The sequence below is a fragment of the Schistocerca americana genome, chromosome 9 (genome assembly GCF_021461395.2).
Source record: "Schistocerca americana isolate TAMUIC-IGC-003095 chromosome 9, iqSchAmer2.1, whole genome shotgun sequence".
Lineage (NCBI taxonomy): Eukaryota > Metazoa > Arthropoda > Insecta > Orthoptera > Acrididae > Schistocerca > Schistocerca americana.
This window is the reverse complement of record NC_060127.1, coordinates 67,673,936-67,700,786: the sequence shown is the minus strand read 5'-3', so window position 1 is coordinate 67,700,786 and position 26,851 is coordinate 67,673,936. Positions and strand designations below refer to the sequence as shown.

Here is a 26,851-nt window from a genome sequence, read left to right as displayed (position 1 = left end):
ACTGAAAAAGGAGTGCTGAACACCTTAAGTTCCATTTCCAAACTAGTGAGGTCTTGTAATCATGTTTCAAACGACGTGATGAGGTGCTTTAACTTTGCTTGGCAATCGCCGAAAGTAGTACCTTCAGGTAGTTTTAAAGAAGCAAGACGATTGAAGAACGTTAAATGTCCATTACTCATCTGCCTCTCAAATAAACATAACTTTTCCATGAACGCTTTGATCTGGTTGTGCATGTCAACGGTTAGCTGCCCTTTACCCTGCAATGACAGATTTAAATTATTCAGATGCATAGTTATGTCATCTAGGAACGCCAGGTCTGATATCCGTTTTATATCTTTCAGACAACGCATTTCTTCCCCTTTCATTTCGAGAAAAAGGGTTATTTCCTCACAAATGGCAAAACATCAAGAACTTTTCCCCTACTTAGCCAACGAACTGTACTGTGGTATGGTATATCACCATACTCTGCTTCCATATCTTTCAGGAATCCTTTGAATTGGTGATGATTCATACCGTGACGCCACACAAAATTCACACACTTCACAACATCTTTCATTATGCCACCTAGCTCTACTGTTTCAGCACACAGTGCCTCTTGGTGAACAAAACAATGAAGAGTCAAAATGTCTTTCCCGAAATTGTCCCTGAATTAATTTTTCAAATGAGAAGCAAAACCGTGGTGACGCCCGATCATTTGTGATGCTCCGTCTGTCACTACAGAATGGAGCTTATCTCACGGCAAATACATATTGTCCACTGATTCACAAACAGCTTCAAAAATGTCACGTCCAGTTGCTGTGTAATCGAGTGGTACCACATCCAAGAGTTCTTCAGTTACTTGCAGCTCCATGTCGACACCATGCACAAAGACTGCAAGCTGAGCACAGTCCGATATTTCGGTGCTTTAGTCAATCTCTAGCGAAAATGCAACAAAGGTCTCCGCCTTTTTCCTGAGCTGTGTCTCTAAATCCGCTGCCACGTCCAGGATTCGACAAGACATTGTTTGCTTCGACAGGCAAACCCCTTCAATTGCCTGCACCTCCCTTGAAAACAAACATTCTGCAACTGCTACCATGCACGATTTTATGATTGGTTCCACCGAAAACGGCATGCCACTCATCGCAATGATGGGAGCGACCCTGTAGCTTGCTCGAATTGCATATTCGGTAGTGTTTTCTCCACTCTCATTCACCTGAAAATTATAAACGCATTACAGAACACGAACTATGTTGCATGTTTTGATACCCTCCTTATTACGAAACCGTTTTTAAACTTAGGTCTCCTGGTATGTCGTTCTTAAGCCTGGCTACCAGTTCTCTGCATGCAACACCTTCTACCTGATCGTAGTGCGCTGCGTGAAGACGTGTATAATGTCATTGTATATTGTACCTCTTCGAAGAATTAAATACTTTGGCATAAAAGACACTGCAGATGACCATCCCTCTCAATGAATAGAAAGGTATCCTCCAATAGAGGTACAGGGCTCCCGCGGCTAGTCATAGCTGTCATTGAACATGGATTATTGCATCAGTTGCGGCCGCATGCGGCCAGGGGGCAGTGAGTTCGCTTTCCCCCTCTATGCGGGCTCCGAGCTGCCGCAGTGAGCGCTCCGGCTCCCTGGAGCTCGGTTGGAACAGCCTGCCCTAGGGGGCTCACAACTCTTGGCTACCATGGGTCCCCAATCTTCCTTTTTTGTGCTGCAAGGCTATATTCCACTACCTCTTTTTCCCTCAGCCCTTCCATCAGATGGTATTTCTAGTGCAGACCCCACTTGGACCTGGTACGCGATTTAGGACACTAGCTTTCCATTTCCCATGCTCTCTACACCTTTTCATTAATAAATTCATGGTCCTCATTGTTGGATTTGATCTGCCACCGCTTATCCAAATTTTTCAGAGGTGCGGATCACGCAGGGAAGGTCGCACAGTGCGGTGTATGTTCTATCTTTGTGCCTTAGCACCATTCCTTTCCAGTAAGGAAGTACTCCCAAAACCCAGCACAGTAGCCATCCCATTGAGGGGGAGAGGTGTGTCAAGTTCGTGCATGGTGGTAGCCCCCTGACTATGCAGGGACACCACTGATGGTGCCCGAGCTGAAAACTCCCCACATATTTTGAGTAGTGTGTCCCCATCGTGGCTGGTGCCCGAGCTGAAAACTCCCCACGTATGCCGAGTAGTGTGTGCCCGTCGTGACTTGCACGTGGACCCCAAGCAACGGATTACTGGCCTGCAGCCCTTGCTGGGTGGCACCTGTGGGGAGAGCCCCCGTTCGGCTAGGGTGGCACTGTGGCAGATGACTTGCATATAAAGTGGATGAAGCTTTTTCCTGCTGGTGGTCATACGACCCCAGTAGGGTCTTCAGGGGGAAAGAACTTGTTCAATGCAGAGAGATACAACCCCAAATTGTTTCCTGTGCTGGCTGTGCTAGGGGATAAATGTAGGGCTAAGTGACAAGCAGAGTAACATTCCCCCAAATACCTGGTTTGTACATCTGAACTAATGTGTCCATTTTCCTAGTTGGGAGATCCACCTCCCATAATGGAGACACATAACTGGCGTCACACTTGCAGTTTACCTACAGTGAGCCTCCGCTCCGAATTCCCGACTTCTCCCACTATCGCCTCGTGTCAGGGAGCAATCGCGTACACCCCCATAGTGTATACCCCGACCTCTGACACGTCTCAGTTGATCCTCTGGACTGAAAGATTCAGTCGACCCACCTGTTCCTGGCTGTCCCCGATGTATTTCCAAATTCGGAAGTGGTATACACTTACGGCTCAATGGTCAGTGGATGGACTGGGTTTGCATAGATACAAGCAGAGTGTAGTGAACTAAGCTTCCTGCTGAATGGATGCATGTCTTCACTGTTGAGTTGGTATCCATCATTCTTACACTAGCAAGATGCTTTTAATTTGCAGTGATTCTGTGAACAGCCTTCAGGCAATAGACCAGTGCTACTCTCATCATCCATTAGTCACAACTGTCCAGGATCTCCTTTCTGACCTTCATCAAGCTGGACGGCCAGTTTTCTCTGTTTGGACACTTGGACATGTTGGGATCTCAAAGAAAGAAAATGCTGACCACCTGGAAAGTTGGCTACCAGGATGCCAATTTTGGAAATAGGGGTCCCAGAACCGAACCTTCAGTCAACCCTGCGCCATCAATTGTTGGGGGCCTGTAACTCTGAATGGTCTGCCCTGGCCTCCCCAAACAAACTGAGAGCAATACAGGAGACCATGACAGTGTGGCAGTCTTCCCTTTGCAGTTCTCCCAGGGAATCCACCGTCCTTTGTCAGCTACATGTTGGTCACACTTGGCTTACCCTTGGCCACATTGTCTGATGCGAGGACCCACCTTACTGCCAATGTGGTGCTTGCCTGACTGTGGCTCACATCATACGAGATTGCCCAAAGTTGGCTACTTTGGAGTAATATTTAACCTTCCTGACACGCAACCTCTGGTGCTAGTAGACAACGCCAAAGTGGCTGACCTGGATTTACGTTTCATCCGCATAGGTGGTTTCTACTCCTCTCTGTGAGATGGACCACTTTGGTCTCATTGACTCTCTGAGGAGTTGGAGGGACACCTTGCCTGCTCTGATCCAGGAAATCCATGGCAGTCCTTGGTCAGCAGTCTGGCCTGTCTCCTACACTTATCGTCTTTTTTTATTCTCCTATGTTTCCCACTTTTAATTTTATCATCTTGTCTGTGCTGGCTCTTTGTCTTGGAGTAACAGATGGTGAGGTAGTGCTGGTGGGATGCATTCTGGGCAGAGTGCCCCACTCACCTTACCTCCTCTCACTCCCATCGTGACTTCTCCTTGATTTTATCTCTGTCTTATTGTATCTTGGTTGCAGTTGCGCTTCCCAAGATGTGCCTTTTGTATACTTCCTCTGGGAATTGTTCCTGTTTCGATACATATAGGATGAAGGGACTGATGATTTTGCAGTTTGATCCCTTTTAACTTCAACAACCAACCAACCATCTTCAAATAACTTATGGGAGTGGAGCCGGAGAACATCCTTAATGATTGCCCATATTTTGACAGGTGAGCACCCTGTCATTTTTGAGGCACAAATGAAATGAGAGGTCACTGTGCATGATAACTTAAACCATGGGTGGGTGGGGCTACACTAACTGTGGACCACATGATGATGTATGCAGAAAAAGATGATGTACACTGATCATGTGCTAATTTAATCTTGACAGCTTCCTTTATAACACTATTGCAGTAACTTGAAGTACTCACCAGAATTTCTATGTCGTTATATTTTGTCGAATGACCGGACCAAGGCAGTGTTCTGCAGTTGCAGATTTGCTTGGTTGTTGTACACTTGTGTGATGCTCAAGCTGGTCCTCCACGATCCTATGATAGACACATATGTGAAGTCTCTTTTCAAACACTGACTAAGATTGGAGCCTTTCTGACATCTCTGAAGGATAAGCTCCGCACCGGTGAGGCATGTGCGTACCATATCCTGCGTCTGTGTCACACACAGCTCCAACAGTGGAACAAATCTGTGATTGCAAAACACGTGATGTGCACCTCTGTTTATTGAGACAGTGCTGTTAAGGAAGCTGTCGAGATTAAATTAGCAAGTGACTTTGAAAATATAGGGGAGGCTTTCGATTAAATTGTATGTGGAATCTTTCTCTCCCACTGGCCAAACAATGCAGGCTCAAAGTTACTTACCCAACTGTTGTTACTTAATCTGTCTATTTATCTTTGAAAAAATGTTTTATGTACGTAAATGCCTACATGTGCACATACACACATTCCACATGTTGTCCTAAGCCAGGACCCTAATCTTCATTCCTTTCTTCTTAATTCAGACTACACTTTTGTGCTTTGAGGACGAATAAGGGAATAATTACAGGCAACACAGCAACTTCTATTTTGAGAAATTAAAATCTGAATATTGTTTCAAGCAGATGTGTAGTCTTTTGCCGTATAATGCTCTTGTGAGTCAGCTGGTGATGATTTTTCCAGTGGCTGATGTTGTTTATTCAGCAGCTTGTGCTTGTGTAGCATTGAGGTTCATTAACTTTCAAATATCAGCTTTATATATATAATAGAGGGAAACATTCCACGTGGGGAAAAATATATCTAAAAACAAAGAAGCTGTAACTTACCAAACGAAAGCGTTGGTATGTTGTTAGAGACAATAAAAACAATAAAAAACACACACACAATTTCAAGTTTTCGCAACCCACGGTTGCTTCATCAGGGAAGACGGAAGGAGAGGGAAAGATGAAAGGATGTAGGTTTTAAGGGAGAGGGTAAGGAGTCATTCCAGTCCCAGGACACATGTCTGCCTGTGTCCCCGCACATGTGCGGATGCGTGCGTGCGTGTGCAGCCTCCCCCCCTCCCACCCCCACCCCCGGGGCTGGAACAACTCCCCACCCCCTCCCCCAAAAACCGTGGGTTGCGAAAGCTTGAAATTTTTGTGTGTGTGTTTTTTATTGTTTGTATTGTCTCTATCAACATACCAACACTTTAGTTTGGTAAGTTACAGCTTCTTTGTTTATATGCAGACAGATTTTCGTATTTTAAATGCAGTTTTATTTGGTTTTAACCATTCGAGCTGGTGTGTTTCCAGCGAGTGGTACCATGCTTGGAAAAATTGCTGAGGAGTATTTGGGATATACAGGGTCATTCTGAATGATGGACCCGTTTTCAAAACTTCGTATTTATGCAAGCACAAATCCAAAATGAACAAGCTTCATACCAATGAAAAGAGGAAGTTTCCGAGGTGTTTTCATAATGTTTGATATCAATTTAATAAATGTAATAATTCATAATAATTTGTAATGAATTAGTTTTAACAGTTATTTAATAATAAGAAACGTGATAAATGTTCAATATGGCCACCGTTGGCTGCATGGCAAACATCAATGCAGTAGCCAAACTCGTCCCACACATGCCGAGTGCACGGCAGCAGTGATCTGATTCCACATGTTGTTCGCAGTGATTGATAGAGGCGGGACGTAAACAGCTTCCTTCACATATCCCCATAAGAAATAGTTGCAGGGTGTGAGATCAGGACATCTCGGTGGCCAGAAATGCCGAGCCAGGTCCTCAAGTCCCCTGCGACCGATCCAGCACTGAGGAAGAGTCATTCAAAACGTCTCGTACATCATGATGCCAATGGGAGCTCCATCTTGTTGGAAAATGGAGTCCTGGGAATCTTCCATTACTTGAGGGAACAGCCATTGTTCCAACATGTCCAGATACGTGATTCCCATTACAGTTCTTTCCACAAAGAAAAATGATCCGTAAACCCTCGTATGGGATACGGCAGAGAACACATTGATCTTCAGTGACTCTCTTTCATGTTGCAATGTGGATTTTCCAAACCTCATATGTGAACATTGTGTCATGATTTTTCCACTAAGGTGGAATGGCACTTCATCACTAAAAATTACATGCTGTAGAAATGTGTCATCCTCTATCTTTGCTAGCACATAACCACAAAATGTGAGATGCTTCTCTTCGTCATTGGAACTGAGAGCCTGCACAACTTGTAATTGGTAGGGCGTGTACAGCAAACACTGTCTCAGAATTTTCCATAAAGGTGGTTGGGGGTGTTCCAAGTTCTCGACTGGCTCTATTGGTAGACTTTCTTGGATCCATTGGACATCATCCTCTGACACACATAGTCAGCCTATGCTTTTTCCTTTGCACACACTCCCAGTCTGTTTAAATTGCTTAACCCAATGGCTAATGCTTTTGTGAGCTGGTGATTGAATACTGAATTTGGTACAAAATGGCCGCTGCAGTGCAATTTGCGACTCTCTTTTTGTGAACTCAAGAACGCAGAAAACCTTGTGGTCCACAGTCTCCGTCTCGCTCACAACTGACAGTGAAACTCTACCGGCCACTTCTGAAACAATCACCGCTCAACTGCCGCCACCCACCTAAAACTTTGAAACTTCCTGTTTTCATTTGTATAATGCTTCTTCATTTAGGATTTGTACTTGAATATATATGAATTTTTAAAACTGGGTCCATCATTTAGAATAACCCTGTATATCTTTGACCATTCATTGGCTATAGAAGCCTACATCATAACTGTTGCCCACTGCCATTAGTTGCTTGCTATGCTGAAGAACAAAGTATGTATATAATTTCTTTTCAGATGAAAAGATCTACTCTGATGGTACATCAGAGCTGTCCTTTAAGTCAAACTTATATAATTTCTAAATTCAGCAGAATATGTAAATTAATTGATACTGTGAAATACCAGTGCAAAGTTTCTGTGCCAGAGAATCGTGGGGAATTTTCTGACTTGTTAATGTCAGTACTGTGTAGCACAGTCATGTGTACTTCGGAATTTAAGTTGGCAGGCGGCAGTCTGAAATGCCTGTGGGCCTTGTGTCCTGCTGTGGTGGGTGGACTTCGTGGTGCCTTAACTGAGTGAGTGTGCATGCTGCTGTCTGTATCTACCTATGTCTATACCTACACTGGCACGTCTGCTCCTCAAGTCACGGTACGTGCAGTGTATTGTGTATTCCCCCCTTCCCATTTCACTTGCGAATTGTGTTTCAGAGTAACAATCTGTGCTCACCTGAGTTTCTTTGAATTTATCCTTGTGGTTAGTACATGAAATACAAGTTGTAGGCTGTGAGTTTCTCAGTTTCTGTCATAATGTGGGCTCTCACCAGTTTGGGTGTAATGTTCTCAACAGTGCTTCCCTCAGTGTACCTCCCATTGGAGTTTGTCAAGCATTCGGGTGACATGCATGTGCCGGTATCTGTCGTGTCGACGGAAGTGCCACCTTGTAGTGTCAAATGGCAAGGAGCTCTGTTACTGTGGCACTGTACCATTTACCTTACGGCCACCTCCCGTCAGTAACAGTGCAGTTGTATCAGTTGACGAGCAGTACAGATTCTGAGGTGAATCACACTCTTGCTCGAAATTGTGAAAACATTCTCGTGGGACTAAAATCAAAATTGACCATCTGAACTTATCTTTGTGAGAGGGTGCAGCTGTCCTGCTGTAGGAAGTTCTGTCCCTGTCAAATTGTTTACAGACTTTGCAGCTGACTTAGCTCACATTTTAACCGTAATTTACTGTAGAACCACTGAGCAAAACTGCTGTGCACAGTGATAGAAAGAAAGCACATGTCACACCTGTCTACAGTGAGGGTAGCAGAAGTGATTAACAAATCAACTATCTTATCTCTTTGAAGTTAATCTGTTCTAGAATTGTAGAACATATTCTGAGCCCAAACAAAATGAGTTTTCTGTAACAGAATGACATTCTCTGTGCCGACTGCCTTGAACTATGAAAACGTGGATTGTGCAAAATCCATTCGGTGATTTTGTTAAGTGACTTCCTTAAAGCCACAGATCGAGGCCGTCAGGTGGGTCAAGTATTTCTCGATTTCCAGAAAGCATTTGATTCAATACCACACTAATGATTATTAACAAAAAATACGATTGTGTGGGATACTGAAAAAGAATTGGGCCAGATTGAAGATATTTGGGTCAGTGGATGCAGCACATTATCTTGGACGTAGAGTTGCTGACAGAAGGGGAAGTGCCCCTGGGAAGAGTGCCGCGTTCCATTGCTGTTCGTTTTGCGTGTTGATGGCATGGCATCTTGCAGATGATGCGATTATCTGTAATGAAGTGCTGTCTGAACAAAGCTGCACAAATATTTAGTTAGATCTTAGGTAAGATTTTTTAATGGTGTATGGGTTACCAGCTTGCTTTAAATTGATAGGAAATGTGTTTTGTCAGCTGCAAGAAGTGAAGTTGTCACTGGTTCTGTACTTTCTTAGCTAAAGACAAAGTATAATTCTTATGAATGTCAATGACCTTTCAAGAAAGAGGAGAGGGAATTGTTCAAGAGAAGATGTTTAAAAATTTATCATCTCCAACTGAAGTATGTGAAAGTGTTTTACTACACTCAGCCAGAAAATGCACTTTGTGGGAAAAGTGCAATGCAGTAAATGGTTGAGCATTATTACAGTCCAATGTTGCAGTGATTAGAAAGGACCAGAAAACTTCCAAATCAGCAAAGACACAATCTTATGATTGAAATAGTGAATATTTAGTCACCAGACATTGTATAGAAAGGCCGTTGCCTCTGAAAATGAGTGTTTAGCCTGCTATGCAGGCTGTAGGATTGCAGCTAAGCATTTCCATTTTGCTAACTAATTAAATACACTATGTGATCTAAAGTATCCGGACACCCACAAAAACATATGCTTTTCATATTAGGTGCATTGTGCTGCCACCAACTGCCAGGTACTCCATATCAGCGACCTCAGTAGTCATTAGACATCGTGAGAGAGCAGAGTGGGGCACTCTGCAGAACTCGTGGACTTTGAACGTGGTCAGGTGATTGGATGTCACTTGACAATTGAAGACGGTTGTTATGTGTAATAGGCAGACATCTGTCCAGACCATCACACAGGAATTCCAAATTGCATCAGGATCCACTGCAAGTCCTATGACAGATAGGCGTGAGGTGAGAAAACATGCATTTCATGGTCGAGCGGCTGCTGATAAGCCATACACCACGCCAGTCAATGCCAAACGACGCCTCACTTGGTGTAAAGAGCATAAACATTGGACAATTCAACAGAGGAAAAACATTGTGTGGTGTGACGAATCACGGTACACAATGTGGCGATCCAATGGTAGGGTGTGGATATGACGAATGCCCAGTGAATGTCACATGCCAGGGTGTGTAGTGCCAACAGTAAAATTCAGAGGCAGTGGTGTTACGGTGTGGTCGTGTTTTTCATGGAGGGGGCTTGCACCCCTTGTTGTTTTGCATGGCACTGTCACAGCATAGCATTACATTGATGTTTTAAGCACCTTCTTGCTTCCCACTGTTGAAGAGCAATTCGGGGATGGCGATTGCATCTTTCAACGTGATCGAGCACCTGTTCACAATGCACGGCCTGTGGCGGAGTGGTTACACCGCAATAACATCCCTGTAATGGACTGGCCTGTACAGAGTCCTGACCTGAATACTATAGAACACTTTTGGGATGTTTTGAAACACCGCTTTCGTGCCAGGCATCACCGACCGACATCGATACGTCTCCTCAGTGCAGCACTCCGTGAAGAATGGGCTGCCATTTCCCAAGAAACCTTCCAGCAACTGATTGAACGTATGCTTGCGAGAGTGAAAGTTGTCATCAAGGCTAATGGTGGGCCAACATCATATTGAATTCCAGCATTACCTATGGAGGGCGCTAGAAACTTGTAAGTCATTTTCAGCCAGGTGTCCAGATATTTTTGATCACATAGTGTAACAACAACTATCTATCTCTTTCCATCTTGTAAAGAAGTAAAAATTGTTTCCCATCATTTAATTAAAAGAAAATTAATAGCTTCTTGGTCAGTCCAGTACTTCCTGTTTTCCTAAAATCCATACAGTATCACATTGTCCATATTAACTGACATTTTTAAAAACCTTGTAGCACCTTGACAACCCAGTAATGACTCTATGCGATAAATTGTTTGTACAGAGCTGGAAACTGATTAAGGAAGCTGAAATGTGGGAGCTAGAACTGCATTCCACAATCATTATTAAAGTGTTTAGATGATTGACTAAAAATGATGTGCGTGTAATATGAGGAACTTTAGCTCCTATTCAGCTGGTGATCCCGTAATTTGGGGAACTTTAGCCCCCAATGTAGCTGGTGATCCTGTAATTTGAGGAACTTCAGGCACAATGTAGATGGTGAGACTGCATTACGAGGAGGTTCGGCAGCAGTTTAGCTGATGAGCCTGTAATACAAGAAACATTGGCCCCAATTTAGCTGGTGAGCTCATTGCGAGAATTCGGCTCGCTGTGTTCAGGGCGGGCGGCGGCGACGTGGCTGGGGGCGTGGCAGTGGAGGACCCTCTGCCCCCGCTCCTGCCGCCTCCCCTGCCGCTGCCACTGCTCTACCCGGTGCAGTCACCGCCTGTGCTCCCCGATGAGGCAGCTCTGTTCTCGAGGCAGGCTACTGCCTTCTGTGGTAGCAGCTTCCTACAGGAGAGGTACTGTCGTGTGTGCACGGTTTGCTGTTTTGTGATTACTGTTCGGTGTATGAGGCATGGGTGCAGTTAAATGGCAGTGAATAATTTTCCTTTTTAGCTATGCTGTGTTCTTTTGCTGCACTAGCTGTTTTCTAGGTGAGTTTTTCAAGTATTTTGCATGAAACCGTTTTGTAGGGTGTCTGAGAAGTCCATGTATGGCTAGATCAAAAAGTTTCTTATGTACAGGTTGTACATAAAGTCTGGGAACACTTTCAGTTATTTATTGCATAACAACCAAACATTGTACAGATGTCATACATATGTCATTTTCAAGAGAAACCCTGAAAGTTTTTTTTTCATGTATACTGCCACAGCGTAGTTTGGTAATTTGCCGATTGTCAGCGCTAGTTGCAAACCTGGCGAGTTCAGGTGTGGAGCGAGCTTTCTGTGTGTTGGAGTTTGACAAAAACAAGTGTGCTACAGCTGTTCAACGGATGTTTAGGACCAAGTATGGTAAGAAGCCACCAACAAAGGCCATTTACAACTGGCACTTTTCGTTATGACGGGTTGCTTGCACCCTGCAAAGAGAAGAGGATGTCCCAGTGTAAATGAAGTGAATGTGGAGCACGTACAAGAGACATTCATAAGGAGTCCAAAGAAATCGGTGCGTCGTTCATCCTTTGAACTCAAAATGGCTCCAATGACACTGTGGAAAGTCCTGCGACAGAAGCTGTCTATGAAACCGTTCAAGTGGGAGCTAGTGCAGAAGCTCAATGATGATGACAAAGACAACCGTTTTGAGTTTTGTTTGCAATTGCAACTGTTGAATGAGGATGGGCATGGCATTGCTGGTCGCTTAATTTTTAGCGACGAAGACACTTTCCACATTAATAGGAAAGTGAACAGGCATAATTGTTGAATCTGGAGTACAAAGCATCCACACGAATGCATTGAATTTGAGCATGATTCCCCAAAGGTAAATGTTTTTTGTGCCTTGTCACATTGAAAACTGTACGGGCCATTCTTCTTTGCTGAGGGCACTGTCACTGTGTAATCCTACTTGGACATGTTGCAGCAATGGCTGTTGCCTCAAATGCAATTGGACTCTCCATTCATCTTTCAGCAGGATGGGGCTCCACCCCATTTTCATAGTGAAGTTCGTGGGTACCTGAACACGGAGCTGCCGCATCAATGGATTGGCCGTGCTACGGAACGGGACAGGTGTTTCATGAAATGGCCTCCCCGATCACCAGGTCTCACTCCGTATTACTTTTTCTGTGGGGGCACATTAAAGATCTGGTGTATGTACTGCCTCTACCATGTGATGCAGCAGAGCTCCGGGAGAGAATATGGGAAGCGACTGCCACAGTCGATGATGCCTTGCTGGGACAGGTATGGCAAGAATTCGATTACTGTATTGTCGTCTGCCGGGTCACTCATGGTTTGCATATCGAATGTTTGTAAAAAAAAACTTTCTGAGTTTCTCTTCAAAATGCAATATGTATGACATCTGTACAATGCTTAGTTTTTGTGCAATAAATAATCGAAAGTATTCTCGGACTTTACATACACCCTGTATGTAGGTACTTACATGCATACAGGGTGTTTCACAATTCATGTTACACGCTTCTAGAGCTTGTTGATGTGACTTAGTAGATCAAGATTTACATAGGAATCCATATCCAGCCACTTCATCCAATGGCACTACATAGTGTCAAAGTTAAATGTGCTCGCGCCTGTTACTGTATGTATATGCAGATTGATTCCATTATGGTGTTACAAACTTTCAAGGATGATGGGGGAAATATAAGTGTATCAATTTGCTCCTTTACCAGAAACAAATGAGTTGAAAGTGAAAATTATTTTGATACCTCTGGCCGTGAAATACATGTACCAGTACTTTCATATCAGCACACACTCTGGTGCAAAGTGAAAATCTCATTCTATGTACCAGTACTGTTGTTGTTAAGATTGTAGGGTAGGCAACTTTCAGAAGGGGTGTATTGACCAAAACAAGTAAAAAATAGCCAGTAAATATGGGCTCTAAAATGCATACCTTAAGAGCTTTGAACACCTGCTCAATAGAGAAGATGCATTTCACACTAGCGAAGATGAACAAGTACTCATAGCTCCTTAGGTACGCATTTTAGAGCCCATGTTTACTAGCCATTTGTTCTGTTTTCATCCATACTAAAACTTCTGAAAGTTGCATACCATACATTCTTAGCAGCAACAGTACCGGTACATGTTTTCCACTGTCAGAGGTGTCAGAATGATTTTTCCTTGTAATTGTTGACTCAATTGTTTTCGACCCAGGGACCCTGATCTCAAATTAATACATTTATCAGTCTCCATCGTCCTTGAAAGTTAGTAACATCATCACGCAATCACCTTGTATTTACGTTCATTTGCAGGTGCCAGCATCTATAAATTTGATGCTCTGTTAAGTTGTCGAATGGCGTTTCAAGACATGGGTTCCTATGTAAAAGTTGTTCTACTAACATGAATTGTGAAACATCATATAAAAAGTATGTGGCATATGCAGAGACCTATGCTTCTCAATATCCTCCTTACCTTGCAGAGCATCTCAGGAGTTATACTTCATAAGGCTTCCTGTGCACTTTCAGTCTTGTACTGATGTTGAGCCATGTGGGACTAAATTGTTCCCTGTAATGAGTTGTCTGGTGCGTTAAAACCCAGGCTTAGCAGTGGCCATTTTGATGGGCCTGGAGATGTCGCTGAACCATACCCAATTCAATTTCCTAGATATTGTTCATTCGTGAACTCATTCACTCGGGTAGCAAAATGTATCGGAGCTCCATCCTGCTGTTACTGCAAGTGATCTACGATTCCCTTATCTTTGACCTGTGGTGATAACGTGGTCCAGATAAAATTTCCATTTGTCTACCCTTAAAAAAAATCATCTTAATAGATATTGTCATGACATCCTGGCTCATATTGTAACACGAGCCAGGTTCCCACAATTCCTGCACACAATGGAGATTTTCTGTAGACCAGAAAACCACAGTCCACTTGTGTTAACTGAGATGTTGCACAAATTCATCAGGAAATAACCCTCTCAAGTGAGATGGGGTATTTGAAAATTGATAGAGTAATGGCATTTTCTCATGTCCTGTAATCAGCCTGTCTTTGACACTGTCTGAAACAAAAGTGCTTTTCTCCAAGTCAAGCAGTGTTGTTGTACAATGTGGGGTTTTGCCAAAGAAAGGATACTAATAAAATGACTATTTATTTCCCTAGTTTTACAAAGTCAGCAGGGTATGGGGACTTCTTGGACACCCTGTACAGTTCATCAGAATTTTGAGAGCAGATATAGACTTGTGCCAGACACATCACTGTTGGAAGATTCGACGGTTGATGTTGCCACTGGTTGCTATTTTCGCTGAATATTGAGGCACTCGTGCTGCAGTCTCTTCTTTCCGACTCTGTGATCTTCTCCTTCCTAATGATGCAGACAGCTAGTGATGGTTATAACATCTGTATGACTGCTCTGCGACTCTCACTGAAGTGTTTATCAGAGAGTGTGTAGAACCACTTTCAGACTATTTCTGTGCTATTCCACTCTCGAAAAGTATGTGGGGAAAATGAATATCTAAATTAGTCTGTACAAGCTCTGATCTCAGTTATTTTATTGCATCAGTCGTTTCTCCCTGTGCAGTTTGGAGTCGAGAAAATATTTTGGTGATGCAAATTTAGTGAAAAGATCTCTCTGCAACGAGAAAGCTTCTATTTTACCACCATATCGACTCGCTTACTATATTCGTGTCACTCTCTTCCATATTTTGTGACAGTACAAAATGAGGTGCTCTTCTTTGAACTTTGATGATGTGCTCTGCCATTCTTATGTGCTAAGGATAATACTCCACAAGGCGTCAAACATATGTTGCTGTGGTACTCAGTCATACAGGAAATTAGAGTCTCTTCAGTTTTGTCTCTGGGGTGTCTTTGAATGTTTCGCAAATTGCATTCGTGTGTCTGGTTGACCTCCCTCCACTTCCCATCTCTCTCTCTCTCTCTCACACACACACACACACACACACACACACACACACACACACACACACACACAGGAGATAACAGTTCTCGGACGCCTACCCAATTTTCACAAATTGTCTGTCGTATTACTGTCAGCTGCCGTGTCTCTCCCTTTTGATCTTCCCCACTGTTGTCCTACTGTCACTGAAGACCACACCACATCACATCTTCATGCAAGCTGCACTGTCAGCTCACTCAGTGATGGGTGGTTGTACAACCATTTGTGCACCAGTCCTATGACAGCAGAGAAGAATTACATTGAAATGTTAAACTGGCGATATTGCGACACGCTGTATCGGCGGTAGCAACAGTTTTGGTCAAATTAAATCAAATAGAAATAGATAGATTTTGTGTAAAATAGTCATTTATTGCTATTCAGGGTAAATATTGAGACTGATGTCAGATAAAGCATATCATTTTCAAGATGTGTTGCCGGCATCTTTACCTGGAAAAGGGAGGAGGGGGGGTATACATCATCAGACTCCATTCTGTTACTTGTAATGAGGGGAGGAGATAAGTTCCCTTTAGTAGGGACTGCATGTACATTATCCAACTCTGGGCTGTTGCACATAATGAGGGAGGAGATAAGTTCACTTCTGTAGGGAGGGACTCGTGCATTTGCTGTTCCTTCCAATGCTGGTTAATTATTACAGACTACTAGTTGCAAATCTGCAGGTGTGCTTGACCTTACACGACAGAAAAGATTGTCAATCTTGTTTCCAGTTTTTTTTGTTTTACTTTTCTACCTTCACTACAAATGCTACTCGCTTGAATATAGATTGTGGTTTTCTGCTTGTGTGAGCCAGTCATTTAAATATGCATGAAACCAAAATTTGAAGCATGTATTACTAAGTATTTGGAAAATTGACCCCTTTTAAAATAAGATAGAGAGCAAAAAAAATTATGTGTCAGACTTCTGTCATCCTGGTCAACTGCTGCAAGCGATCATGGTGTGGATCGGACGAGATTCCAGATGTAAGGCACATGAGTGTGAAGCCCCTCTAAAGCGTCCTACACACGCATCAACCGACCATACACAAGTTCCAAACGACGTCACTCAGCGAATGCAGTGCCACCCCGTTCGTTATTGCTGTTTGTGAATTGTTAGTAGGAAGTACAATGTGATTAGGTTCAAAAAGATGCCGCTGAACCGAAATCTGAGAATTTTGGTGGCTGTTTTGAAGGTTAAAATGCCAAGAAAAGCCAATAGAAAGCTTTGGACAAAGAAGTGTCTTATGGAAAGGAAGAAATTCAACTACTTTCTTTTACTGAAGGAGCTGGTAGATGATGATTTTCCAAGTTGTCTTGGAATGGATGGAGCATGCTTTTCGGAACTGCTGTATATAATGAAATGAAGTCTTAATATGTCTCAGACACTGATGACAGTGTTGTGTGCTATTCATTGTAATCAGATTGCCCTACAATGTTTCTACTGTAGAAAAGTGCATACCTCCTTCAATTCTCTGCTGTATTCCATTTGCATATTATCTAATTTATGCCTCAAAATCAGAGATGTGTCGTCTGTATTGAACTGTTTAAAGATTTGCAACAAGGAAGTCAATGCTGCATTCTTGCTTTTCTGTTACTATATGTCTCACAGTTAATATCCCAAAGGCATCTGCTGCCTGTGTAATTTCCCAATAATTCTGTCATCCTAAGGTGAACAACTTCAGAATCTGTGTTGTGTGACATTCCACTATTGTGCGAGTATATTTCCCGTGCACAGACAGCTAACAAACACCAGTCAGGCAGATTATTTGATAGCACTATACACGGCAAAATTTGTAGGCTGAAATGGTGGAAGGGATAGGGTGAAGTGGTGGGGTTGTAAGCTACCGGGTGGTCAAACCCAACCAACTGCCAGATATGAAAAAATAGTTGGTCGCTTGGCCAACAGCGCTATACACATCCAGTTTGTTGGTCGGTTGGTTGGTTGGTTGGTCAGACTGCATAGGTTACGTCTCCGATGTTCAGTGTGCTGTGGGATTTCGATACTCTTTCAGATTGATGACTTTTGGGGTTGGTCGAGATGTGACTTTCTCATACGTTTCCAGTATTGTGCTGTTTTGCAATTTTAGATTGGTGTATGAGAATATTGACTAATATGGGCACAGTCATTTTGGAAGTTCTGGGGCATCTCGTATCTAAAACTTAGCTAGATTTTGACCAAGAACTGTTTTTGGAGGACACAATTGCCATTGACAAACTGCCTATTTGCTTCTGTCTCAGGTTCTTCGGCCGATGTTCATCTAATGATTTTTCTGACGTTTCACCAGCACGAGTGGCTGGCATTGTCAAAGCTTCACCCTCTATTGCCAGTGGTGAACTGGAGCCGAGCTCGCGGGCGCAGACTATATGTACCTGGCGCGCCAACGTCTGAGGGCTTCTCCGCGGTCATTTCAGAGGCGGTTCTCCTCTTGCTACCTGCGACGGTCGTGCGCTGCAGTACGGGAAGCCAGGATCCGTTTACCTTAAGGCTTTCCTCTTTCTTGTTCAAACTGTTCGCGTGTTTTTGTATTTCTACAGCTTCTCTGAACAAGCGCGTGTGATAGTGATTCTCTACAGCCAGAACTTCCGCATCGGCGTATTTTATTACGTGGTCGGTCTCATTCAGTGCGTGCTCTACCACGGCCGATTTCTCCACCTGCCCCAACCTGCAATGTAGCTTATGCTCTTTGATCCTGGTGTTAATAGATTGTCCAGTCATTCCGACATAAACTTTCCCACATGTGCACGGTATACGGTATATTCCCGACATTGCAAGTGGGTCTCTTTTCTCCTTCACCGATCTAAGACACACTTTGATCTTCCTTGTCGGTTTGAGAATCGTCTTTACGCCATGTTTGCGCAATATACGGCCGATTCTGTCCGTCACTCTGGGAATGTATGGCAAAAAGGCCATACCCGACATTTCTTTTTCTGGTTCCTTACTTCGCCGAGTGTTTGGCTCTGTTACACTTCTAATATAATTTGTGGAGTACCTATTGCTCCTCAGGACAGTTTCCAGGTGTTGCATTTCTCGTTTGAGGTGTTGCGGCTCACAAATTCGTCCTGCTCTTGTTACGAGCGTTCTAATCATGCCTCTTTTCTGACTCTGGTGGTGGTTTGACAGTTTGTGCAGGTATCGGTCCGTGTGTGTTGGTTTTCGATACACGCTGTGTCCCAGGTTTTCGCCGTCCCTTGTGACCAGCACATCTAGAAATGGCAGTTTCTTGTCCTTTTCTAATTCCATGGTAAATATTATGTTGGCATGGAGGCTGTTCAAGTGTCTTAGGAAGTCACAGAGCCGTTGTTCACCATGGCTCCACACCAGGAAAGTATCATCGACGTACCTGTACCACACCTTAGGTTTGCAAGTCGCCGAGTCCAGTGCCTGTGCTTCGAATTGTTCCATGAAGAAGTTGGCCACCACTGGACTGAGAGGACTACCAATGGCGACGCCTTCCAGCTGTTCGTAGAAATCGCCATTCCACGTGAAATAGCTCGTGGTGAGACATGCGTGGAAGAGCTTTCTGATGTCTTGCGGGAAAATGGAACCGATGTGCTCCAGAGCGTCACTGAGTGGCACTTTTGTAAATAACGAACAACATCAAAGCTGACCAGGATGTCGTTTGGTGCAAGTTTCAATTTCTTCAGCTTCTCAATGATATGTCCTGAGTCCTTAATGTATGTGTCGGTCTTCCCCACGTGTGGCTGGAGCAGAGAGGCCAAGTGTTTTGCCAGTTTATATGTCGGTGATCCAGGAGCGCTAACGATCGGTCTCAGTGGAACGCTGTTCTTATGGATGGAAAACTAAGTGCAGATCCGACGCACTGTATCACACGGAATACGAATCGGTTAATCAAGGCGTCTTCTCTGCCGGCGGACATACAGAGAAACCTGTGCAGCACAGAAGCCCTACCACCTCGGCTGTATGGGTTACCCAAGATCCATAAGAACAACGTTCCACTGAGACCGATCGTTAGCGCTCCTGGATCACCGACATATAAACTGGCAAAACACTTGGCCTCTCTGCTCCAGCCACACGTGGGGAAGACCGACACATACATTAAGGACTCATGACATTTCATTGAGAAGCTGAAGAAACTGAAATTTGCACCAAACGACATCCTGGTCAGCTTTGATGTTGTTTCGTTATTTACGAAAGTGCCACTCAGTGACGCTCTGGAGCACATCGGTTCCATTTTCCCGCAAGACATTATAAAGCTCTTCCATGCATGTCTCACCACAAGCTATTTCACGTGGAATGGCGATTTCTACAAACAGCTGGAAGGCGTCGCCAAGGGTAGTCCTCTCAGTCCAGTGGTGGCCAACTTCTTCATGGAACAATTCGAAGCACAGGCACTGGACTCGGCGACTTGCAAACCTAAGGTGTGGTACAGGTACGTCGATGATACTTTCCTGGTGTGGAGCCATGGTGAAGATCGGCTCGGTGACTTCCTAAGACACTTGAACAGCCTCCATGCCAACATAACATTTACCATGGAAGTAGAAAAGGACAAGAAACTGCCATTTCTAGATGTGCTGATCACAAGGGACGGCGAAAACCTGGGACACAGCGTGTATCGAAAACCGACTCACACGGACCGATACCTGCACAAACTGTCAAACCACCACCTGAGCCAGAAAAGAGGCATGATTAGTACGCTCGTAACGAGAGCAGGACGAATTTGTGAGCCGCAACACCTCAAACGAGAAATGCAACACCTGGAAACTGTCCTGAGGAGCAATAGGTACTCCACAAATTATATTAGAAGTGTAACAGAGCCAAACACTCGGCGAAGTAAGGAACCAGAAAAAGAAATGTCGGGTATGGCCTTTCTGCCATACATTCCCAGAGTGACGGACAGTATCAGCCGTACATTGCGCAAACATGGCGTAAAGACGATTTTCAAACCGACAAGGAAGATCAAAGAGTGTCTTAGATCGGCGAAGGAGAAAAGAGATCCACTTGCAATGTCGGGAATATACCGTATACCGTGCACATGCGGAAAAGTTTATGTCGGAATAACTGGACGGCCCATTAGCACCAGGATCAAAGAGCATAAGCTACATTGCAGGTTGGGGCAGGTGGAGAAATCGGCCGTGGCAGAGCACGCACTGAATGAGACCGACCACATAGTAAAATACGCCGACACGGAAGTTCTGGCTGTAGAGAAGCACTGTCACACGTGCTTGTTCAGAGAAGCTGAAGAAATACAAAAACACGCGAACAGTTGGAACAAGAAAGAGGAAAGCCTTAAGGTAAACGGATCCTGGCTTCCCGTACTGCAGCGAACGACCGTCGCAGGTAGCAAGAGGAGAACTGCACCGGAAATGACCGCGGAGAAGCCCTCGGACGATGGCGCGCCAGGTACATATAGACTGCGGCCGCGAGCTCGGCTCCAGTTCACCACCCTCAATGGAGGGTGAAGCTTTGACAATGCCAGCCACTCGTGCTGGCGAAACGTCAGAAAAATCATTAGATGAACGTCGGCTGAAGAACCCGAGACAGAAGCCAATAGGCAGTTTCTCAACAAGTGGCCGGGACAGAAGCCAATAGGCAGTTTCTCAACAAGTGGCCACGAAAGCCTTAACAATTTTGTACAATTGTCATTGCCTGAAGGTGATGGGCAGAATTTACTATGTAACTTAATTTTTTCGAGGTGACTCTTTAGGGTACCCTTCTTATTGCAGTTTCAGTGTGATAACTCAGATTAGCACTTGAGATCCACAATAACTCTTACTGTTCTGCTAATGCCACAGTTTTCGTTAAAATGATGGTACGTTCAGTAGTTGCGCGAAGTGTCGGCCAGGAGGGAGAGGAGAGGAAGTGGGAGGGTGGGGAGGGGTAAATGTGCCAAACGTAGGGGGAGACAGTAAGTTAGTTCAACAGTAAGTAAGTTCAACTGAATGTAAATAACAGTAGTGACACAGAGGCAAAGACATCCACATGGGATAAACTATTGTGAAAAGCATCATGAAACCTGTCTTCGGACTGAAGACTGAACTTCCCTCTGCTGGAACTCCCATTTCCCCACAGTTAGAACATCCACAGAAAATGATGTACAACCTGCTCAGACTCTCACTATTCCTCACCTGCACCCCCTTCTGAAGACTGGACAGACTTTGGGAAGAATGTGAAGCTTTGCACCATTTGTGTGCTGAAGAAATACTCTCTCCCCTGCTGCATGACACCGTGCGCTTTTAGTCTAAGGCAACCCACTTGTCGGTGCCTTTTAACCCTCAATCTCTGGGCAGTGAAGAGATTTGTAGCTACACCTGTAGCCACGATGTCTTATGATTGACTTTTGGCTCTACTTCAATGTATCATCCAGGCTGTTGAAGCTGCTATGAAAGCATGCAGTGGTAGACTAGTGAAATTCATCTCTCACTAGACAGTCTTCCGTACAGATGAAGACAATGCTCTGTTCCAGTAACTTGCTGTTACACTTGGCACTGTTCTGAGTGACCCCTTTCGGTGAGCTTCTGTTTCCACATTCTGTGACATCTCACTTGACGTCGTTCCACATTGTATGCTGGAACGTTATCTGCAGACACTGTCGGGGTCAGCTCTGACACACCAGGTAATCAGTCTTGTGCATGGTGAGCTTATTATTTATTGACTTGCATCGTGAAGTGCACGGTTGAATTCACGTCGAGTCTGCATTGACAATAGTGTAGTAGTTTTCGTCTTGTGTTTACATTCGTTTTGTAGTTTTGTTGATGTCACATTGTGAATGTGTGTAATAAAATAGCAGATAAGATTTTTGATATAGCTTAAGCTATAGGAGGAGCCTTTGCATGCAATTTGTCCACTGTTTTCTGCATGTGAAAAGACTGTGACTAAATTGGTGAATGTGTTGTCCTGTCACCTTTTGTTTCTAATTCATGGCTGTAAAATTGTAATGGCGTTTCTATATCCCCAAAAGAACTGCTTTACTTTATTAGCAATGAATAGTTGTGGTATGTCAAATCATTTTCTAAATTGTTAGAAAGGGAAGTTTGAATATGCTAATTGGAATCAATTGTTTTTCTTTGGAGTTCTGCAATTTGTTGAAATACATTGATGAGCCAAAACATTGTGATCAACTGCTTAACAGCTTACTGGTCTGCCTTTGGGATGCAACATGGCAGCATTAGTGCATGGAGCACATTCAACAAGTCAATATCTGTGCTTGTGTCGTGCAGTACCCATAATTTACAGGCTGGTGCTTTGTGGGAGTGGAACCAGTGCCTGAAAATGCCTGATGTGTGGCAAATTTGGTAGTAGTCATTGATACAGGTTCAGTATCACCCTCCTCTGACTACCATTACACAATTCCGACCTTGCGACAGACAGTTATTCTGTAGGAAGCTGCTGCCACCTTTGGGGAAGATATTGAGCTCAAAGGGATGTGTGTGTAGCCTGCAGATGCCATGGTTCAGTCAGTTACTACGTAACATCCTGTGGAAGCCCTGGTGGATGTCCCTACAGAATACTACTGGCCACACTGATTTGCACCTGTGTCACTGTGTACATTTCAAGGAGCAGTTTGCATGGATGATAGCATATCCAGACACAATCATTGACCTGGTTTAATGAGAAACCCGTTTCGTCTGACTGGGCAACAAGTTTCAATTGATTCGTGGCCCAATCTTGACGATCCCATACCAACTTCAATCCTAGGGAATTATGTCGTGGAGTTGGCTTGGGAATGCCTGCTGCAGGACCCCACATTCGACGGTGTGCGCTGAAACACTCGTGGCTCCACCGGCACCGTACTCTGTCGTCAGATCTGCCACAAATCGCAGCCTATCCTGCTTTCTTGAGCAGATTAGCCTCCAGCTTTCACATTCTATGATAAGGGATGGATGTCCGACACCTTGTCTGTTATGGTTTCACAATCCTTCAACCAGTTTCAATGCTCATGGAAGTAGTACGACAACAGATGACTGGTTTCACAATTTCTGAGATGCTCGTTCCCATGTTGTGGGCCATAACAATCTGCCCGCTGCCAAAGTCACTCATAGCACTGTATTTCCCCACTTGTGGCCTGTGTCATTGCTAGAACTGTTCGTATCTGGTCTACTTACATACTACTCTTACCATGTTGTGTGTCCACAGCACCACCAGGCAGCATTCTATCTTTTGGAGGGCAGCAGTCGTAATGTTTTGGTTGGCCAGTGTTGCACAAACACATTGGTATGAGCGCCTTATGTCTGGAGATGCTCTTTTGACTTACAAGGAGAGGTCCCAAACAGTGGGCCCAACTTTTTGAAATCCTCTATACAATAATGTAGGCTAAGATCCCAAGTATTTTGTCCTGGTGGGACTTCATTTCAGAGTAATCAAAGGGAAAAAAAATTTCAGAATGTTTTGTGATGCTCCTCGGCTTTAAAAAAGGAACATTTAACAGACTGGTTGCACAACATAACAGTGCAAGAGGTTGCGTGTTCGAATCTTGTCACATGCTCCAAAATTTTTTATTTTTAGATTTTTTATTGGAACACCTTTTGTTATTATTTTTATTCCACTAATTGAGTTAAATGTAATTTTTTTTATCTATTCCTTTATCACATCATTTTAATCAACATATTAAGTTCCAAATTGCTCTAATTTTTTTCTACGTATCGTTCATTTTCCACAGAATCCTTGTGTGTATGAATTTAATTATTTTCATTTATCAATCATAATATTTAAACTTCTGAAACTGCCGATGTATCAGTTAAAAAAACCAAAGACGAAATTATCTACACTACTGGCCATTAAAATTGCTACACCAAGAAGAAATGCAGATGAGAAACGAGTATTCATTGAACGAATATATTATACTACAACTGACATGTGATTACGTTTTCACGCAATTTGGGTGCATAGATCCTGAGAAATCAGTACCCAGAACAACCACCTCTGGCTGTAATAACGGCCTCGATATGCACGGGCATTGAGTCAAACAGAGCTTGGATGGCATGTACAGGTATAGCTGCCCATGCAGCTTCAACATGATACCACAGTTCATCAAGCGTAGTGAATGGCGTATTGTGATGAGCCAGTTGCTCGGCCACCATTGACCAGACGTTTTCAATTGGTGAGAGATCTGGAGAACGTGCTGGCCAGGGCAGCAGTCGAGCATTTTCTGTATCCAGAAAGGCTGGTACAGGACCTGCAACATGCGGTCATGCACTATCCTGCTGAAATGTGGGGTTTCGCAGGGATTGAATGAAGGGTAGAGCCACGGGTCATAACACATCTGAAATGTAACGTTCACTGTTCAAAGTGCCGTCAATGCGAACAAGAGGTGACCGAGACGTGTAACCAATGGCACCCCATACCATCACGCTGGGTGATAGGCCAGTACGGCGATGACAAATACACTCTTGCCATGTGCATTCACTGCGATGTCTCCAAACGCGGATGCGACTACCATGGTGTTGTAAACAGAACCTGGATTCATCCAAAATATGACGTTTTGTCATTCGTGTATCCAGGTTCATCGTTGGGTACACCATCGCAGACGCTCCTGTCTGTGATGCAGCGTCAAGGGTAACAGCAGCTGTGGTCTCTGAGCTGATAGTCCATGCTGCTGCAAATGTCATCGAACTGTTCGTGCAGATTGTTGTTGTCTTGCAAACGTCCTCATCTGTTGACTCAGGGATCGAGACGTGGCTGCACGATCTGTTACAGCCATGCGGATAAGATGCCTGTCATCTCAATTGTTAATGATACGAGGCCATTGGGATCCAACACGGCATTCCGTATTAAACTCCTGAACCCACCGATTCCATAATCTGCTAACAGTCATTGGATCTCGACCAACGTGAGCAGCAATGTCGTGACACGATAAACCGCAATCACGATAGGCTGCAGTCCGACCTTTATCAAAGTCGGAAACGCATTTCTCCTCCTTACACGAGGCATTACAACAACGTTTCACCAGGCAACGCCTGTCAACTGCTGTTTGTGTATGAGAAATTGGTTGGAAACTTTCCTCATGTCAGCACGTTGTAGGTGTCGCCACTGGTGCCAACCTTGTGTGAATGCTCTGAAAAGCTAATCGTTTGCATATCACAGCATCTTCTTCCTGTCGGTTAACTTTGGCGTCTGTAGCACGTCATCTTCATGGTGTAGCAATTTTAATGGCCATTAGTGTATTTATACTGACTGTGTATAATTGTGAAAAATATATTTTTCATTACAACAAGTACATTTTTTATGCTTAACATCATACCAAATTAAAACATTAATTCTCATTCCACAGTGGACAAAGTAATGCAGATGAAGACTTAAACAAAAAAGGAAATTATAAATAAAATTAAATTCAAGCAAAATTAATAACAGAAATAATGAGTACAATGTCAAGGACAAAAATATAGAATGATAAAATCGAAGAAATTAAATCGAAGTTAATACATAAAGGTAATTAAAATCGCATGCACATAGACGTCAAGAGGAAAAAAAGGATGATAGGAAGAAAAATGAGAGCAGTTTGAAAAAAGTTGATATGATGATTGAAATGATGTGACAAAGGAATATAAATTTAAAAAATCACATTTGACCCAATTAATTGATTAATAATAACGCCCAGTCATTTTGATGAAGTTTAAAAAATAAAAAAATTCAAATAATTTGGTGATATTTGAACCCACGACCCTTTGTATTTGAGGACTGTACCTTAACCATTACTCTGTGCAGCCAGTCTGCTTAACATTTCTTTTTCAAAGCTGTAGAGCATCATGCAAAATTTAAAAAATTATCATCATTTACTCAGAGATGAGGGTCCATCAGTGAATGGTTGCATTACCATATAGATCATATATATATGTAGAATCAAAATTCTCACTGGAAATAGTGTGAGAGAGCGTACATAAACAAAGTGTTTGGTATGGAGTTGCTGTTGGGATATTTTTTATAGACTAGATAAACACAGAGAAGAAGTCGAATGTTTTTACGTAATTTTCTTTAGAGTTGTAATAACGTAATGTCAACTGTCAGAGTCCTTCCTACTTCTCCAGAGGCTATGCTTGACCTGATGTTCTGGTATTATGCCAGATATCTAATCAGACCTCCTGAATTCAGTTCTAGAAACGTATATTTTATCTGTACTCTTCTTTAAACTTGTTTTTCTCTTGCATCAAATTTGAAATTCGAATTGCTACAAAAAACTCTTTCAAGTTCCTTCTTTTAATAACTTATCTGATATACTGAGCCATTACGGAGGAAATAACAAGCAAATGTCGCTATCCTGATAGAGGACAGAATAATAATACTGTCTGCAGTATGTAATAAGGGAGTACATTTATTGTAATAAATCATTCTCCACTGTCAACTGTGCTGGCTACCCACCATGTGTGAGCAGCCACCTGTAGTTCTGTCTTCTGGAAGCAGCTCAGACAACAGTAATGAAATCTTGACGTCATAGACAAATAAAGTGAACTGCGTAATATTAACTGTAAGCCATTTAAAGTGATTCTTCTCCGTTATTTTATGAGTTTAATCCCCAATTAGGCTCCTGACATTCCATTCCCTCGAAAATTCTTTGGTTTGATGAGCACAGAGGTCAAACTGCTGAGTAACAAAGCATGTAATATAATAAGAGAAGTGTTGCCTACTGCAGAACCCATCTGTGTAAGAAGGGCACGAGGCTCAACATACGACCGACACTTTGCTTCTGCGTCTGCACCCACAGTACGTAGATCAATGTGAAGTGCATTGCATAGGGTGCATCATACGGAGGGTGAGAAAGAATGAGAGCTAAAATGCCTCAGGGGTTTGCTGTAATTAGTCTTTGAGGTGCTCGTGTGAGCAGTATGCACGATGCTATACTATACTCGTATTCCCAACTTTTCA

At 43.4% G+C, this 26,851-nt stretch overlaps 1 protein-coding gene across 1 annotated transcript in view; it reads left to right on the top strand.

Annotated features, from left to right (window-relative positions):
- The window catches only part of LOC124550651 (zinc finger protein 628-like), a 110,524-nt gene that overhangs the window by 25,981 nt on the left and 57,692 nt on the right, over positions 1–26,851 (top strand). Inside the window, exon 4 of the mRNA XM_047125375.1 lies at positions 10,825–11,015. Within this exon, the coding sequence (XP_046981331.1) occupies positions 10,825–11,015 (191 nt within the window). The remainder of the gene's footprint in view (positions 1–10,824; positions 11,016–26,851) is intronic.